The sequence below is a fragment of the Phoxinus phoxinus genome (assembly GCF_949152265.1).
Source record: "Phoxinus phoxinus genome assembly, chromosome: 1".
Taxonomy (NCBI): domain Eukaryota; kingdom Metazoa; phylum Chordata; class Actinopteri; order Cypriniformes; family Leuciscidae; genus Phoxinus; species Phoxinus phoxinus.
Genome location: NC_136876.1, coordinates 9,181,919 through 9,200,937, shown reverse-complemented (window position 1 = coordinate 9,200,937; position 19,019 = coordinate 9,181,919). Strand labels below are relative to the sequence as shown.

Genomic DNA, 19,019 nt, shown 5'->3' with positions numbered 1-19,019 from the left:
GCGCTCTTTCTAGTGATAACGTAAGTTACTCCGTTAACTGCTTTTAACCTAACGTTAAGTTAGACATCAACCTAGAAATTAAAATATTATATTGGCAGACGTGATACTGTCGTGTCTCTGTAATACAGTGATCTTTCTAGTGATACTGAGTTAGCTATAACCTAGACATCAACCTAGAAATTAAAATTCTATTGGCAGACGTGATACTGTCGTGTCTCTGTATAAACACAGTGATCTTTCTAGTGATACTGAGTTAGCTATAACCTAGACATTAACCTAGAAAGTGTCATGATTCTCTGTATAAACACAGTGGCCTGCCGCCACAACATCAAGCAGGCTCCTGATTGGTTAACGCGGCGCGAATTTGACGCAGAAGTTCAGATTTTTCAACTCGGGCGGCAGACGCGGATTCGCGTCAAACGCGTGAATGCACAAAAAGCACAATTCGCGCTTAACGCGCGTATCGCGCCACACGCGCCAAACGCTCAATTCGCGTCATTCGCGCGAACTAGACGCGCGAATGAGGCGAATTCGCGTCTACCGCGCTGCGCCAAACGCCTCATTCGCGCCGCAAGAACTCCAGACGCGCGTAAACGCGCCTTACCATTGACTTAACATTGAAATCACTCGCGCCTGACGCATATTCGCGCTTGGTGTGAACGCAGCATAAGTGTGACATTGCGGGCCGTAAATTAAAGTGGTGCTTGTTACCCTCTTGTTCCATGTAGTTACAGGGCAAGTAAGCGAGGGTAAAAAGAGGGTAACAAGCCCCACTACTTGAAACAAGAGTATATATCCCAAATATTTAAGCAAAATTTGCAATAGTTTTAGTTTTCAGATGCACTTTTGTTAAAAAGATTATTGTATAAATGTACCCTGTAACTTTTAAAAAGCCTATACAGTATGTATTGGTACACCATTATTACAAAAAGATACGCAGTGTATGTTCTTGCTAAATTGCTCCCAAATGTAAGATTGTTGTATCGTAATAGTAGAAGTAGTACCCCTTAGTTTTATAATACTTATAGTATAAATATTTGTTTTATTCTCCTGGTTGTTACCCCTTTATTCCCCAAACTTTACATATTGTTCCCTTATACTTACATTGAAGTACTTTATAGGTACACTAAAATTACCAAAAGTTACACTGTAAAATTGCTTTAATTACGCAGTACTTTCCAGGCTGTAATCTTAAGCGTTACCGACAACTGCTATAAAATACTAAAATCATTTTGATCAAATAAGTATATTTCCATGAATGAGGTACATTGATCTTGATTTGGAATTTTACAACTAATCACAACTAACATTTATTTTTCTTGCAGAATAAACATGAATGCTTTTGAAAACTAAATGTCTCCAGCACAAGCCAAAGTGTGTTTGAATCACATCTGAATATGACAAAGGGGAAATTAAACTAGAAAGATGTCTAAATATAAAATCCCATGCCTTTGAGTGACAAGTCAAGAAATCTACAACCTGCATTCAGTGTGGAAAAAGTATCACAAACCAAATCTTAATATACACGTGAAAACCCACACTGGAGAGAAGCCGCATGAATGTGATCAATGTGGGACAAGCTTAGTTGATCCGTGATTCGTACGGATCAGGCATCAAGCGCAAGTGGACTCCACACACAGTGCCGCACAAACAGCACATGAACGCTGAATTCAGTTCTCGACCTATTCCTTTTGAGCTTAAACGGACACGTGCACCCAAAATAACGTCAAATTGCTCACCTAGTAGAGTATTCTCGTGTAAACAATCAGATATGTGTTGTAAACAATTGAGAAGGAAAACGACAGTCTTAAAGGGACAGCAGCCTATGTACCCGCCAATGGTGATCAAACTACAAAAGAGAAAATTACTTGTGTAGCGTTAACCAAAATAAATTGTACATTTACAGTGAATACTTGTTTCACATTTATCTGAATATGGTAAGATTTATCTGAAAAACAATGCATTGATTATTTCAATTGTATCTGTATGCTTGTAATTTGTTTAAAATTAAAATCTATGCAGATTCACTCCCCTACAAAATTCCTCTTTATTTAATTATTCTAGTATGATTCATTATTTTCAAATAGAGCCATTCAAATCATCTGGTGAAATTGTTTTTATAGCGCGATATATATCGCAGAAAAAAATATTGCAAAAATATTTTCCAATATCGTCCTGCCCTATTAGGGGAATTTCTACCACAATCTTCAGATTATTTTTTTTAAAACATAGGAGAAATATTAAATAAACACTGTATTGCCAATCGTTTTGGTACATCTGACTTTACATGTACATGAACTTTAATGTACATGTAAAGTCAGATGTACCAAAACGATTGGCAATACAGTGTTTATTTAATATTTCAATCAATCATCTGACTTTACATGTACATGAACTTTAATGCCCCTCCTTGAACTGCCACCTTAACGTGGTGGAGGGGTTTGAGTACCCGAATGACCCTAGGAGCTATGTTGTCCGGGGCTATATGCCCCTGGTAGGGTCTCCCAAGGCAAACAGGTCCTAGGCGACGGGTCAGACTAAGAGTGGTTCAAAAAAGACCCTTTATGAAGAAAAATCAATAAAGGACCGTGACGTCGCCCGGTATGGCGCAGCCGGGGCCCCACCCTGGAGCCAGGCCCGGGGTTGGGGCTCGTATGCGAGCGCCTGGTGGCCGGGCCTCCCCCCACGGGGTCCGGCCGGGCTCAGCCCGAAGGAGCGACGTGGGGCCGCCTTCCCGTGGGCTCACCACCTGCAGGAGGGGCCATAAGGGGCCGGTGCTGAGAGGATCGGGCGGCAGTCGAAGGCGGGGGCCTTGACAACCCGATCCCTGGACACGGAAACTAGCTCTAGGGACGTGGAACGTCACCTCGCTGGCGGGGAAGGAGCCTGAGATTGTGCGTGAGGTTGAGAGGTTCCAACTAGAGATAGTTGGTATCACCTCTACGCATGGCTTAGGCTCTGGAACCACACTCCTTGAGAGAGGATGGACTCTTCACCACTCTGGAGTTGCCCAAGGTGAGAGGCGGCGAGCTGGTGTGGGTTTGCTTATAGCCCCCCAGCTGAGCCCCCATGTGTTGGAGTTTACCCCGGTGAACGAGAGGGTCGTTTCCCTGCGCCTACGGGTCGGGGATAGGTCTCTCACTGTCGTGTGTGCCTACGGGCCAAACGGCAGTGCAGAGTACCCGGCCTTCTTGGAGTCTCTGGGAGGGGTGCTGGAAAGTGCTCCGACTGGAGACTCCGTCGTTCTACTGGGGGACTTCAACGCCCACGTGGGCAACGACAGTGACACCTGGAGGGGCGTGATTAGGAGGAACGGCCCCCCTGATCTGAACCCGAGCGGTGTTCAGTTATTGGACTTCTGTGCTAGTTACAGTTTGTCCATAACGAACACTATGTTCAAGCATAAGGGTGTCCATCAGTACACGTGGCACCAGGACACCCTAGGCCGTAGGTCGATGATCAACTTTGTGGTCGTTTCATCTGACCTGCGGCCGTATGTCTTGGACACTCGGGTAAAGAGAGGGGCGGAGCTGTCAACTGATCACCACCTGGTGGTGAGTTGGATCCGATGGCGGAGGAGGAAGCTGGACAGACTCGGCAGACCCAAGCGTACTGTAAGGGTCTGCTGGGAACGTTTGGCCGAGTCTCCTGTCAGAGAGATCTTCAACTCCCACCTCCGGCAGAGCTTCGACCGGATCCCGAGGGAGGCTGGAGATATTGAGTCCGAGTGGACCATGTTCTCCACCTCCATTGTCGAAGCGGCCGCTCGGAGCTGTGGTCGTAAGGTCTCCGGTGCCTGTCGAGGCGGCAATCCCCGAACCCGGTGGTGGACACCGGAAGTAAGGGATGCCGTCAAGCTGAAGAAGGAGTCCTATCGGGCCTGGTTGGCTTGTGGGACTCCTGAGGCGGCTGACGGGTACCGGCAGGCCAAGCGAACTGCAGCCCGGGTGGTTGTGGAGGCAAAAACTCAGGCCTGGGAGGAGTTCGGTGAGGCCATGGAAAAGGACTATCGGCTGGCCTCGAAGAGATTCTGGCAAACCGTCCGGCGACTCAGGAGAGGGAGGCAGTGCCCTACCACCGCTGTCTACAGTGGAGGTGTGCAGCTGTTGACCTCAACTGGGGATGTCGTCGGACGGTGGAAGGAATACTTCGAGGATCTCCTCAATCCCGCCGTCACGTCTTCCATTGAGGAAGCAGAGGCTGAGGCCTTAGAGGTGGACTCGTCCATCACCCAAGCTGAAGTCACCGAGGTAGTCAAAAAACTCCTCGGTGGCAAGGCACCGGGGGTGGATGAGATCCGCCCTGAGTACCTCAAGTCTCTGGATGTTGCGGGGCTGTCTTGGCTGACACGCCTCTGCAGCATCGCGTGGCAGTCGGGAACAGTGCCTCTGGGATGGCAGACTGGGGTGGTGGTCCCTCTTTTTAAGAAAGGGGACCGGAGGGTGTGTTCCAACTACAGGGGGATCACACTTCTCAGCCTCCCTGGGAAAGTCTATGCCAGGGTACTGGAGAGAAGAATACGGCCGATAGTAGAACCTCGGATTCAGGAGGAACAGTGCGGTTTTCGTCCGGGCCGTGGAACACTGGACCAGCTCTATACCCTCTACAGGGTGCTGGAGGGTTCATGGGAGTTTGCCCAACCAATCCACATGTGCTTTGTGGATTTGGAGAAGGCATTCGACTGTGTCCCTCGTGGCGGCCTGTGGAGGGTGCTCCGGGAGTATGGGGTCCGGGGTCCTTTGCTAAGGGCTGTCCGGTCCCTATACGACCGAAGCAGGAGCTTGGTTCGCATTGCCGGCAGTAAGTCAGACTTCTTCCCGGTGCATGTTGGACTCCGGCAGGGCTGCCCTTTGTCGCCGGTTCTGTTCATAATTTTTATGGACAGAATTTCTAGGCGCAGCCAGGGGCCGGAGGGTGTCTGCTTTGGGAACAACACGATTTCGTCTCTGCTCTTTGCAGATGATGTTGTCGTGTTGGCCCCTTCAGACCAGGAACTTCAGCATGCACTGGGAGGGTTTGCAGCCGAGTGTGAAGCGGCTGGGATGAGAATCAGCACCTCCAAATCCGAGGCCATGGTCCTCAGTCGGAAAAAGGTGGCTTGCCTACTTCAGGTTGGTGGAGAGTTCCTGTCTCAAGTGGAGGAGTTCAAGTATCTTGGGGTTTTGTTCACGAGTGAGGGAAGGATGGAACGGGAGATTGACAGACGGATCGGTGCAGCTTCTGCAGTAATGCGGTCGATGTACCGGTCTGTCGTGGTGAAGAAAGAGCTGAGCCGCAAGGCGAAGCTCTCGATTTACCGGTCAATCTACGTTCCTACTCTCACCTATGGTCATGAGCTTTGGGTCATGACCGAAAGGACAAGATCCCGGATACAGGCGGCCGAAATGAGCTTTCTCCGCAGGGTGGCTGGGCGATCCCTTAGAGATAGGGTGAGAAGCTCGGTCACTCGGGAGGAGCTCAGAGTAGAGCCGCTGCTCCTCCACATCGAGAGGGGTCAGCTGAGGTGGCTCAGGCATCTGTTCCGGATGCCTCCTGGACGCCTTCCCGGGAAGGTGTTCCGGGCGCGTCCCACCGGGAGGAGACCCCGGGGAAGACCTAGGACACGCTGGAGAGACTATGTCTCCCGGCTGGCCTGGGAACGCCTCGGTGTCCCCCCGGAAGAGCTGGAGGAAGTGGCTAGGGAGAGGGAAGTCTGGGCATCTCTGCTTAGACTGCTGCCCCGGATAAGCGGAAGAAGATGGATGGATGGATGAACTTTAATGGCATCCCATTCTTAATCCGCAGGGTTTTAATATGGAGTTGACCCACCCTTTGATTGCTATAATTGCTTCAACTCTTCTGGGAAGGCTCTCCACAAGGTTTAGGAGTGTGCTTGTGGGAATTTTTGACCATTCTTCTAGAAGCGCATTAATAATGTGGACGAGAAGGCCTGGCTCGCAGTCTCTGCTCTAATTCATCCCAAAGGTGCTCTATCAGGTTGAGGTCAGGAGTCTGTGAAGGCCAGTCAAGTTCCTCCACACCAAACTCATTTATCCATGTCTTTATGGACCTTGCTTTGTGCACTGGTGTGCAGTCATGTTGGAACAGAAAGGGGCGATTGCCAAACTGTTCCCACAATATTGGGAGCATTAAATTGTCCAAAGTGTCTTGGTATGCTGAAGCATTAAGAGTTCCTTTCACTGGAACTAAGGGGCCAAGCCCAAACCCTGAAAAACAACCCCACACCGTAATCCCCCCTCCACCAAACTTTAAACTTGGCACAATGAAGTCAGGCAAGTACAATTCTCCAGGCAACCGCCAAACCCAGACTCGTTCATCGGATTGCCAGACAGAGAAACGTGATTCGTCACTCCAGGGAACACGTCTCCAATGCTCAAGAGTCCAGTGGCGGCTTCTTTACACCAATGCACACCACGCTTTGCATTGGACTTGGTGATGTAAGGCTTGGATGGAGGTGCATGGCCATGGGAACCCGATACATGAAGCTCTCTACGCGCTGTTCTTGAGCTAATCTGAAGGCCACAAGAAGTTTGGAGGTCTGTAGCTATTGACTCTGCAGAAAGTTGTCTGCAGGAAAAAACAATGTTACGGACGTGACAGTTCTCGGTTATGGACGTGACCGCTCTGAAATCGGCACTAAAAGATGCTTTAAAACTTCCTCAGACCTCAAACAGAAAGCACAAAGCCTTTCTTTAAAGTGAATTTCGTTTTGTATTAATTGTATCTTAATTTTAATCAATGTTTCATCAACCAATTGCCTGGAATTAATAAATAATAAGTAAAGGTAAAGCAGAATAGATATCACGCTGGCACATTAACTGGAGCTCGCCTCATAAATGAACCGAAACTCAGCATAGCCTACTTGCCTCACAGACCTGAGAAATAATTATTGGTTGACAATAACAAATAACATTTGGTTGACAATTTAATATAAATGTTAATTTGCTGTTAATAATAAAAAACTGCTTTATAATTATTAAAAAACGTTGTTTAAGTTTAGCCTAATTAATAGTTAATTATTAATATTTATAATTTAATATAAATGTTAATTTGTTTATAAAGAATACTGCTTTAGAATCATTCATTTCCATTGTAATTTTCAAGCTACATGCGTTCTTGATCGCGTCTGCAGTGTGTGACGCGACCGCAGGGTTTTTTGGGGGGGGGTTAGTAGTAGAGTGGTTGACGGTTAACCGCCAAACCGCGAGATTTGTTGCTTCTTCACCGCGGTAGGAAAAAATCCCATACCGTCACAGCCCTAGTCAGCAGTGAGCAGCCGCTTAGGGTAAGATAGTTTGCACTGCATCCTCTGACTATTTTAGGACTGGCTAGTTTGTGATCGTGAGCACACATTCGCGACGTGACGTCTCAAAGCGACACCGGGTCCTTAATGAACGGATATTTGAAAATATGAGATGTCCAGAATAATCAAAGATCTAAATTAACTCATAATCAATATTTATGATTATTTTCTAAGAAGAAACACAATCTAAATTTGATTATCAATTGAGTCAGATTAAGCTAAAGTAATATTGAAACTAAATTCGAATAAATTAAGTGAACTTCACTGGAGCGCTGAAAAGACACAGACGCATTCCATTTTCTAGATAGTTATTATTTGAACTTACCAGCGATTCCATAAAAGGCCTGTTCAATGGTACAAATCGTTCTGTGGCCAGGGAAGGTGATGAACACATTGAGAATTTTTTTAAAGACAGGTACACAATTCGTACAGAGAGGCAAACCGATGCTTTGCTTTTTTTGCCAGCGGACAATTTTTGTACACATTTGGAGATGCAGAGTGCAACTGTGCGACTGTGAGCGCTTTATTTAAAAGGTACACTGTGTAGATTTTAAAGTATTTTATTAGCTAAAATCAACGTCTTTATTCATAAATATGTCCTCATTGGTGTATAATTACCTCTGCCAATGATCTGACTTAACCTCATAAGCAAAGAATTTATTATCTTTATTTACATGGGACAGGTAAGTACATAGAGGCTTCCATGTCGTTCCGCCATCTTGAAAAACTATAATAGCAGAGAGGGACAAAAAGCACTAACTACCTCAACGCGTTTCCACAATGCGTTTTCGTTCGGAGCCAGCGTCACGTGACTGAAACGGACAAGGAGATCAGTGAGAAGCGCGCTTGTCACTGCCCCGGCAAATTGAAAGGCTACACTGCACAGTACTTCATAATGCAGGATCATACTTATGCCGAGCCACAGGAGAAGGAATCCTCGTCGCCAAAAAAGCAAAAAAATTTTTTTAAAAGGAAATGTGCCCGGCGAATTCAATTCCCAGGTGGAAAGAGCTAATGAAGGAGAAAGACTTATGAAAGGGACTCTGAAATTGCCTGCTTTCTTCTCGACATGTAAGTCAATCTTAAGGTCTAAATTACAAGCTTTTTTTCATTGCTTGGTTGTGTAATTCATTATATAGGCAGCATAACAGTAGAACATGCTTAGTTAAACTCAATGAAGTGCTATTGGAAGACATGCTGTCATAGCTTCTTGGTACATAACGGCTACCGTAGTTGCAACACGCATTTGAAAAAGCCAAGCGCTAGAGAGCACTATTCGTTTGAATGCAAAATACAATTTCACCGCTAGATGGGAGAAATTCCTACACATTGTACCTTTAAAAATCAACTAAACAAATGTAACTTTTCTTCTTTACATTTGTTTAGTTGGTTTACTTTACTCTTTTTGTATGTTAGAATTTATTACATTTATTATTAAAGTGCATTTAATTTTGTTTTTGGACTGATAGTGGTAACAGTACATTAAATAAAATGGCAGCATGCTAGAGAGTCAGCGCGGTAATATCATCACATTCCCAGCCAGTCAGTTAACGGTATTCTAGTTAAGTGTCTGGAGTGTCGAGTCCTGTGTGAAATTATGTTTGAATGAATCATCTGGAAGATTAATTTGTGTTTGGTTCGCCCTCAAATCCTACATATGTTTGGGGGAATTCCCACATCCCCTGATTTCTATAAAATATTTAGCAAAAATCTCATCTCATGAGATAAGTGTCTCGTCACACCCCTACTATCCACTCAACTAGTAGAACACCTCTCATTACGTTATTAGCTAAGCACACGTTAGCTGCACAACAGTAGTTGTAAGTAATAGCCAAGCAAACACTCAACTGTTTTGTTTTACTTTTTCCTTTCCTTCTTTTATTAGGTAAAATCCCCGTCTACCCCGGAAGCGTCAGGGTCAAGATATTAGGATTGATACATCATGCCTAAAATCCGTAAGCCACCTTAAAACGAATGCGAGACAGATGCATGATGGGTCACATAATTTTGACCACAAATGATGTCAGCAGAAAATGAAAGGTAAAATGTTCTCAACCTGGAACAATTTAGAAGAGAATAAAACAAAACAAATTTAATCACAGAATTTGGTCAAAGAATCACATTTCGGAAACAAATTAGAATAACAATAAATTGTTACTAAATTTAACTAAATTGTTTCCCATGTGATAACTTATATTGAGAAAATGAACTTGGACTCTTAATATTTAAATAAGTTATGTTTGAATAATTCGTTCAAACATAATTCCACACTCCAGATCATCAATCTAGGACCATAAATGAAGTGGGCTCCAGTCAGAGCTAACTAACGAACCCCCTAGCTAAGTATTTTAAGGCCATGCAAGCTTCAAAGAGATAAGCCTAGCTAAAGGAAAAACGTTGCCAATGTTAGGTAGTTTGGAAAAGACGGATTGGATCAGAGTTGGCACAGCTTGAGCCCGACCAAGATAACAGCAGAGGTTGTTTGATCCCACCACAGATTAAACAGGCCGCATGGTTGAAATCTCTTAAAACCTACCGAGATTCAGACTTTACATATTAAAATTAGGGCTGGGCGATAAAACGATAACGAGAATTATCGCAATATATTTTTTCTCGATAAAACGATATCAAGAGTTCGATAAATGTTCGATAATGTTTATACGGCAAAAGCGGAACGAAACTCATTTGAACCGCGCGCCACACGGACCGTTTATCCGCTCGGCTCAAAGTTCAAATGGCAGCGCGAGCAGATGCGTTGCGTTTACTCTGATCCATCGGTCTTACTCTTGGTCACGAGATCCAGTGAGAAGCGCTTGAATTCAGCGAAGAACACAAATGTCTCAGTGATTTAAACCAGTTTAAAGGCAGATGAAGCGGCGCTGACGAACAGGAGAAACACTGTGCGCAGCGATACAGTCAGAAGCTTTTCCGTCTACCTATCCCATCATTTACCACGGACTTACTGTAACGTTAGCCTAGTAATATTAACTGCACCATGAAATGTGGGATATACATATTGAATTGTTTTATATTATTAATGTAGACAATGTATTAAAGGACTAATGGAATATAATTACAGTATTTAATAATGCATTTAGGCTACTGGTTTTCATACAAATACCATAGAAACCATAAAGTAATATTTTGCCATGATAGTGAGGTGCTGTAGGCTATGCCTGGTTTTATGTGTGGTTATCAGGATCTAAATACATGATGCTGGATGACCAATTGTTAATTTTAATAAAACTCAAACAGTCATATTACATTTTACCAAATAAAAATTAACTAAGAAATATTTTTTTCTATTAAGATATTTTGTTAAGGAAAAATGACAAATGTTTGAATGTTCTACTACCTCAGATTTGTGAATGTTCTCCTGTTTGGCAAGTGTTTGTCATGATATGTTCTGACAATAAAGAGTAGTTTAAAACCACAATTAACGCTCTGGTTTCTACAACTTTTACTTAGGAGAAAATCTGCCTTTAAACTTGAAAGAAATAAAGATTTGACATTAATCGTGAGAATTATCGATATGATATAAAAAAAATTATCGTGATAATTTTTTTTGGCCATGTCGCCCACCCCTAATTAAAATGCATTAAATCATTCCAAGGAACGATGCTAGACCGACTTGTGATCAAACATAGTTTAACTGCTGTAGAATACATTTTATCTTTAAGATTTGTGTGACCATCATATGACAGTAAAAGGGCAAAAACAATCCTTAGGCCTAAAAAAAATGTTAGTTTGGTTCCGGTTTCCGACCGACCCCGTCAATTTATGTGCGACCCAAATTTATTTTATGAGCTCGGGGAAAATATTACAAATTAAATAAATGAGGAGCTCTTTTCCAAAACTCAATAAACGCCATTAAAAAAAAATAAGTTTGTCATGTCATATTGCTGTGTACTGAACCTATTCACTGCTCCATCAACGTTTCATGCCAAATCGCTATATTTCCTTGTTTAAAATGTAGACCTACTGCAAGATGCAGTTTCTTTCCAAACCGCGAAGCGCCAAACCTATTTTTAGCCTAAACGCGATAAATCCTCTCGACTAATCAGAATTTGTTGAACGTTCTACACAATCCAACTTGGCGGCGCTCTTAACAGCTGTTTGATTGTATAATTCCTCAAAATAAGTAAAAAAAAATCTTATTCTCTCTCTCTCTCTCTCTCTCTCTCCATGTTTTCGGTGCTGATGCAGTAGTGACCCTAAAAACATTAGAAATATATCTATTATTTACAGAGAGCTTGAAATCTCTACTTTTAAACAGAACCATTCAAAACAAAATAAAACTATGTAATCCGTTTGAAATGTGCATTTCTCTCCGGCGCGTCCACTACTGCGAAGATCACGAGTCACATCAGTATCGTCAACTTTATCTTTGCAGGTGTGGGAGAAATCCATCTATCAAATACATGTGTCTAAGTTGCAATGGTACAAAAGTAGAAAAACAAGATGTCATGAGAAAAGGTCAGTTGGGTTGGTTATGTAAAGATGGCCTTGGAAGGTACCTAGAAAAAGCTTGCAGGTAAACATATATAGAAAAAGGTCCAAGGATCATGTGATAACAGTGCTGGGAAAGTACACAGAAACCATGTAAGGAATGGAAAAGTACCCAGAAAAACATCATTTTAAAAAAAAAACGCATGCGCTGAAGGCTGGCCACAATTAGAAGTAGGCCAGGTGGGTATGAACTTCTAATGGTGGTGAAAAAGTGGGGAGGAGCAACTGCTAAAAGATAGTGGGAAGACCACTAATTGGACACCTAGAGATAATAAAATGTATAAACCTGAATACTGGCCCATGTAGAGTTCAGATGCCTAGCTAACATCTCACTTTGTTGAACTGCTCAAAGTTGATTCTTCTGAAACCTGAAACTTTGACTCTGTCAGAATTCTTTGAAACCTGAACCAGACTTTGAAGACTTAGAATTTTCCACAACACAGGCAGCCGACACAGAAAACACTTGTTTATTAATAATAAACAATTAAAATGTCTCATTGCAATATTTTACATATTCATAATCATTACTTTTGCTGGTTCTTTGTGACAGCTTTTAGGTGCCGTTTACATGAACGGTCTGTGAGGCGAGTAGGCTACCTTATACGCTGAGTTTCGGTTCATGGATGAAAGCTTAAGCTCCGGTTCAGGCGCCGGCGCCTCCGTGTCGTGATTATCTGCCAGTGTTGGAGAGTAACGGAATACATGTACCGGCGTTACGTATTCAGAATACAAATTATGAGTAACTGTATTCCGTTACAGTTACAATTTAAATAGTTGGTATTTAGAATACAGTTACATTGTTGAAATCAATGGATTACATGAGGATACTTCTCTGTTTCACAATCTCTAAATAACGTTTATTCAATATCTAAAAATAAATTAAGGCAACTTCATGCATTTCCTAGAAGCCCCAATATGAAAACGAAAAAATTTGCGGTTTGCGTGATCAGTCACATGGAGTCGGAAGCAGAGCCGGACAGTAACGGAGTACATTTACTTGAGTACAGTACTTAAGTACAATTTTGAGGGATCTGTACTTTACTCGAGTATCATTTTTGGGGAGTACTCATGACTTTACTCAAGTACATTTGAGAGGAAAATATTGTGCTCTTTACTCCGCTACATTTCTATCCATAACCGTGAGTACTGAGTACTCGTTACTTCTAAAAAAAAAAAAAAAATTTAAAAAGGAAAAAATAAAAATTTCGGACACCCTAAATTTGTTTTTTCCCTCTCAAGCGTGACTGGATTGTGCAGGCGCCACTGATTGGGACAGCCTATCAGCAATCACCTTTCAGAGGTGTGGTTCAGAGGTGTGTCAGAACATTTCTATATTGCCTTCTTTGCTGGTTTAGGTTTATTGATTTGATTGATTAAAAAACAGAGAAACTCACATGTACACACAATTGTTAGCTGAATTTTCTTGTCTGATATTACACATTAATGTAAGCTGAGCATTTGCTTTGATGTTCTTGAGTATGCGGTGTGTTTAACACAGTCAGGTTCAAATGTGGGTGCAAAAAATCCATTAGAACTCTAGCAGAGGTTTGTCAGAGCGTTGCCATTGTGCTATTGCCTTTATTTAATGTTAAATAAAGCAACATGGTAAAAATGATGAAAATGACATGATTTTACTTTCAATTCCTTTTACATTCTCCAAGGTATTAACATTTTTCATAACTCCATGTAGGACGTTTCTGTACATAAATGTAAGCACTGTGGCAGTAGTAATGCAATATTTAGAAAATGTACTCTTGTACTCTTGATACTCAAGTACTTTTAAAAACAAGTTCTTCCGTACTTTTACTTAAGTAGACATCTGACTGTAGTACTTGTACTTGAGTAAAATTTAGCAAGGGGTATCTGTACTTTTACTCAAGTAATGAAGCTGTGTACTCTGTCCACCTCTGGTCGGAAGAGCAGCAGCGGCGGGAGCTAGAGGTAGAGATGGAGCCGGAACAGAGCCAGGGCAAAAATGCGTTTATATCTTGGAAATTTAAACAGCATTTCACACTAAAGAAAGAGGGAGAACGAAATATAACTGTGCAATGCAACCTCTGCTTACCAGCAACCAACCTCCTTTCAGCGTCTAAAGACTCCACCTCCAACCTGAAGAAGCATCTTAAAAGTAAGTAATCTTTTTCTTTAAATTAGCCAGTTTTAGTCGTCTGCTGTAGTTTTACTGGTCACCTTGCTATTTTATAGTAGTATCCGGTAGCTACCAGGGCTGTAACGATATGCAATAACGTTATGATATGAAACCGAAATCACGACGACGCTCAGATCGACGAACTGCGAGTCCATTACAGATTTGCGCAAAACTTTTGTGATTTTTTTTTCTAAATGTCGACAAAAAACTATTTCGAAATGACGGTGTTTCCATTAACCGATGTTATGAGACTAAAACTTAATTTTTTCCTCTCGCGATAAGTAAAATCATTCCAAAAACCATGGCAACAGACGTTAGTAGGTTTATAGCCTACTGTATCCCAGCCACTGCACTTTTTTTTAGGGAAGATTTACAGAAACAGAATATTTTATACACACTTTTAACAGCTGAGTAAATAAAGAATCTGAAAAAGGAAAATTGGTAAATTCTTCTCTTTTTTAACCAAGCAAAACATCTTTTGCATAAACACCCTTATAGTCTTTGTTCCTCTACAGCTAATTTTTTAAATATTGCACTTTCAAGGAGACTTGGGCCTAACACATTCATCCAGTTGGAACAGAAAAACACACCAGAATAGGTATTTTTAGAAAGCAGGATTTGATGGCCGCATTCCTACACTTCTAAAATGCAATTCAATGTGGAAGTAATCCAAGTATTCAGAATACGTTACTCACACGTTACAAATTACATTTTTGGGCATGTATTCTGTAACGGAATACATTTTGAAAGTATCCTTCCCAACACTGTTATCTGCTATATTTACTTTTTATTTATTAAACCCAGGAAATTGGTTAATGAAACATTGATTAAAATAAGATTACAATTAATACAAAACGAAATTCGCTTTAAAGAAAGGTTTTTCAAAAAGAAAAAATATGTGTGTGTAACATGCTGGGACACACAAGGTGGTAGAGTACATGTAGTACAGGTAGGCTATGTTATGAAAAAATAGAGTATCCATCGCTACTGTAAAGTCAAATTAAACTTTATTAAACTACCTATCCCTTGCTGCCACAAAAAAAAAAAAAAAAAAAAAATGTCCTACCGACCCAACTGACAACCAACCGGAACCAAACATTTTTTGTTTGTTTATGCCTTATTCTAATATGGTATTGGAATGGTTAAACAGTGTTGGTACGTGACAGGAGGCTTTTCACTCAAGGATACAATGTGATAAACAAGTCTACATTTTTTCCACATATGGTTGAAAATACCATCATTGGCCTAGAAAGACAAAGACATTCTGGGAGTCAAGACTATTGAAAAAAAGTAAGGACGCCCTCCCTTCACCGTCACACTCTATAACTGTGACTGTACGACTGCTGGCCTTGTCTTGCCAGAAAATAAACATCAAAGACTATTGGGAAATGTTTTACTCTTATTTCACACACACACACACACACACACACACACACACACACACACACACACACACACACACACACACACTCTCTCTCTCTCTCTCTCTCTTACACACACACTCTCTCTCTCTCTCTCTCTCACACACACACACACACACACACTCTCTCTCTCTCTCTCTCACACACACACACACTCTCTCTCTCTCTCTCTCACACACACACACACACACACACACACACACTCTCTCTCTCTCTCTCTCTCTCTCACACACACTCTCTCTCTCACACACACACACACACACACACTCTCTCTCTCTCTCTCTCTCTCTCTCACACACACACACACACACACACTCTCTCTCTCTCACACACACACACACTCTCTCTCTCTCTCTCTCTCTCTCTCTCACACACACACACTCTCTCTCTTCTCTCTCTCACACACACACACACACACACACACGCACTCTCTCTCTCTCTTCTCTCTCTCACACACACGCACACACTCTCTCTTCTCTCTCTCTCTCACACACACACACTCTCTCTCTTCTCTCTCTCTCTCTCACACACACACACACTCTCTCTCTCTCTCTCTCTCTCTCACACACACACACACACACACACACTCTCTCTCTCTCTCTCTCTCTCTCTCTCTCACACACACACACACACACACACTCTCTCTCTCTCTTCTCTCTCTCTCTCTCTCTCTTTCTCTCACACACAAACACGCACTCTCTCTCTCTCTTCTCTCTCTCTCACACACACACACGTACACAGACAGACACACAGGCACGCACACACTAACGATTATGTTTGCCAGTAGGCAATATTGTAAAAACGGCTGTCCCCAAATCAATATTTGACGCGATTTGCCCCGTATCCTTACTCCCTCGCTTACCGCATCTACAGTAGGTTTCCTTACAATCTGGTGATTTTCTTACAATTTGGTGACTGATTTTTAAAATGCATTACAGAGGAGCCGTAATTTATCAATTTGCAACAAGAATATTTTCATACTCCAGACGTGGTCAGACCTTTATTTTGAAATCGTGATGAACATGAAAAATCATGAAAGAATGGTAGAAACCTCAGTTTGTTGTCATGCCAAGAGTTCAAAAGATAGCATCCATTCAATTTTTTTAGAAAAAAAGGTCTGAAAATGTTTAAATATAAATAAATAAATAATAGATTCACCATTTGTGATGTGGCAGCGAGCTATAATGCACATACGTGATCTTCTTGTGTTTCTTAGAGGTTGAATTCATTTCCAAATCTGCCAAACTTCCCATGCTGCTTCTGAATGGGATGTCTACTTCATAAATTGTATGAAAATTGTAAAACTAATGGTTCAGACACTCAAACAACATATGGAAATGGCGGCGCCCTTATATGGGCAGTAATGTCAACTAGTGGAAAAGTGTGGTACTGCGCCCAAACTAAATCTCACTGAAAGCAAAATATGTTTTGAGATATCAACCTAAAATTTGAAACACAACTTGTTCAGATTTTTGCCTTTGATTTTTTTTTTGCAGTTTTAGAGTCCACCAGGTTTTGAAAATATATACTTTATATAAAATATGAATAACTAAATTTTTAACGTTGTACATTTTCATAAACTCAAACTTCTATAACTTTTATTCTGTTTAACTGTCTTAATTTATTTCACTTCTAAGTGTCTGCCAAGTGTCTTCTTAAAAACAAGACCAATCTTACATCTATATTCCAAAGCATTCTTGAATTACAACCATTTAAGTTCGACATGTGCATTTTCATGTCTATAAAAAAAAGAGGGCTTGATAAGGGGTTAAAAAAACAAGAAATTACATTGTTGTAAACTTTATTGAGAAATGTCCAAAATGTTGGTAACGGTTGCAAAAAATGGAGAAGCAGATATAAAATAAATGTAAAATGAAAAAGATGAAATCATTAGTTTGACCATATTTTGACCGCCAAGATGAAAGTTGATCAAATCTCCCTTTACTGATCATTTGTTGAAAACAGACAAACACAACATTTGTTCGTTTAACTGTTCTAAATGTATCTAAATATATCTAAAAGTAAAGAAGTGCTTGAATGTTTCTAACATGAATGTTCTCCAGCATCATGAATGAATGAAGAATAAACACCAACCTCTTTGTTCTTCAGGATCTTCAGTGTGTTTCATTCTGCAGGGTTCTGGATCACTCGTGTTCTCACTGTCCTCTTTAATAAACTCAGTCTCTGCAGATTTCAGCTCTTCCTGATGCTTTCATGCTCGTCTTCACTTGCAGCCGATGGGGATTTTCCACACTGATAATAAAATGCAGTGGAAGGAGCTGATCTGACAAAATCAAAAAATATATCAGTTACTAAGTTTGCTTTTATACTTCTGGAGAACAATATAAATAATGTAATCTCAATTCGTCCAAAAAATAAATAATGGAAAGAAAAACAAGTTGTTGTGAAATAGTGTTGTGGCAAATTCAAAGTTTCTTGTACAAACAACAAAGTGAAAAGCCAGCTGGACATCTGATCTTACAATGGCCAGTATATCCATTTTCATATCAGTTGGTAGCCAATTAGCTTTAGTATAGTTATCTTTTTCTTTTTGCTCCTCCTCGGAGTCTCTCCACGATTAGAAGTCTTCTCTTTATTGGTGGAGAGTCCTTGCGCATGCGCTTTTTTAAAAATGACTTCATGTTTTTTAGGTACTTTTCCGTTCTTATCTTCTCACAAGCTTTGACCTAGTTTTTGCCTTCCCATGGTTTTGTCTTCCCATACTCTAAGGCCTAGTTTTCTTCTAACATTACAGCATTTATTTGGGCTTAATAAATTAATTAATTGTATGAGACGGATGAATTTCTCCAATAGTTTTAAAAAAAAAAATCTCTTAGAGTTTAAGTTCCAGGTCTCAGAAGAATTTCATATGACTTGCAATGGACAGCCTTCAGGTCTTTTTTCTTATCACTGGGTACCCAATAGGCATCTGTACATTTATCTTTTTCTGTTTGCTCTTCCTCGAGATGTCGCAACCGTTTAAACATTCTCCCCGAGGCCTTCTTTCTATTGGTGGAGACCCACCAATACCCCACTGTTCACCATACACATTTTCCCATGTGATAAATGTACAGATTTCTCTGGGTACTTTTCCATTCTCACAAACCCTGTGACCCATTTTCTGCTTGGCATTCTAGTGTACAGACTTGAACATGAGACAGAAGAAATTCCCCCAACAAAAGCAGTCTGTGTTGACACCAATGAAATTAGCTTTAAGTGGAAATTTACCAGAGATCAGAAGACATCAGCATAATAAATTGAATAAAAAAACAGAAACTTTTGACAAAATATAGAGTATTTTCAGCACAGGACTCCAGACTCACATTAAGATTTGAGAACCAGAAATAACTGTAGTATAAAAGTGCTCTATAATACTGTAACTTATCAGAATATGACCTTAAAACACAATAATACAAAAACAATAATGACACTCGGGTAAATAACAACCCTACAACACCAATACTACACATGAATATAAATATAGTTATTTTGGTAACACTTTACAAGAATAAGGTTCGTTAGTTAACATTAGTTAACTACATTAGTTAACATGAACTAATAATCAAGTGCACGTATACAGCATTAATATTTGTTCATGTTAATTTCAACATTTACTAATACTTTATTAAAATCTTGT

The 19,019-nt window shown here is 41.1% G+C and overlaps 3 protein-coding genes across 6 annotated transcripts in view; 1 reads left to right on the top strand and 2 right to left on the bottom strand.

The window, feature by feature from the left end:
* LOC307000454 (uncharacterized protein) overlaps window positions 1-17,856 on the bottom strand; it is a 64,540-nt gene extending 46,684 nt beyond the window's left edge. For 2 of the 4 annotated variants that reach the window (XM_079616076.1, XM_079616078.1), the window contains exon 1: window positions 17,477-17,632. In XM_079616076.1, coding sequence (XP_079472202.1) covers window positions 17,477-17,510 — 34 coding nt within the window. In that variant the 5' untranslated portion in view covers window positions 17,511-17,632. Of the gene's footprint in view, window positions 1-8,066; window positions 8,118-17,476 lie in introns of those variants that run through there. The other 2 variants (XM_079616074.1, XM_079616075.1) reach the window with 2 other exon arrangements.
* The window catches only part of LOC307000598 (uncharacterized protein), a 496,331-nt gene that overhangs the window by 138,519 nt on the left and 338,793 nt on the right, over window positions 1-19,019 (top strand). The gene's annotated exons all lie outside the window — the stretch shown is intronic.
* Window positions 1-19,019, bottom strand: part of LOC307000631 (uncharacterized protein) — a 426,328-nt gene that overhangs the window by 163,108 nt on the left and 244,201 nt on the right. The gene's annotated exons all lie outside the window — the stretch shown is intronic.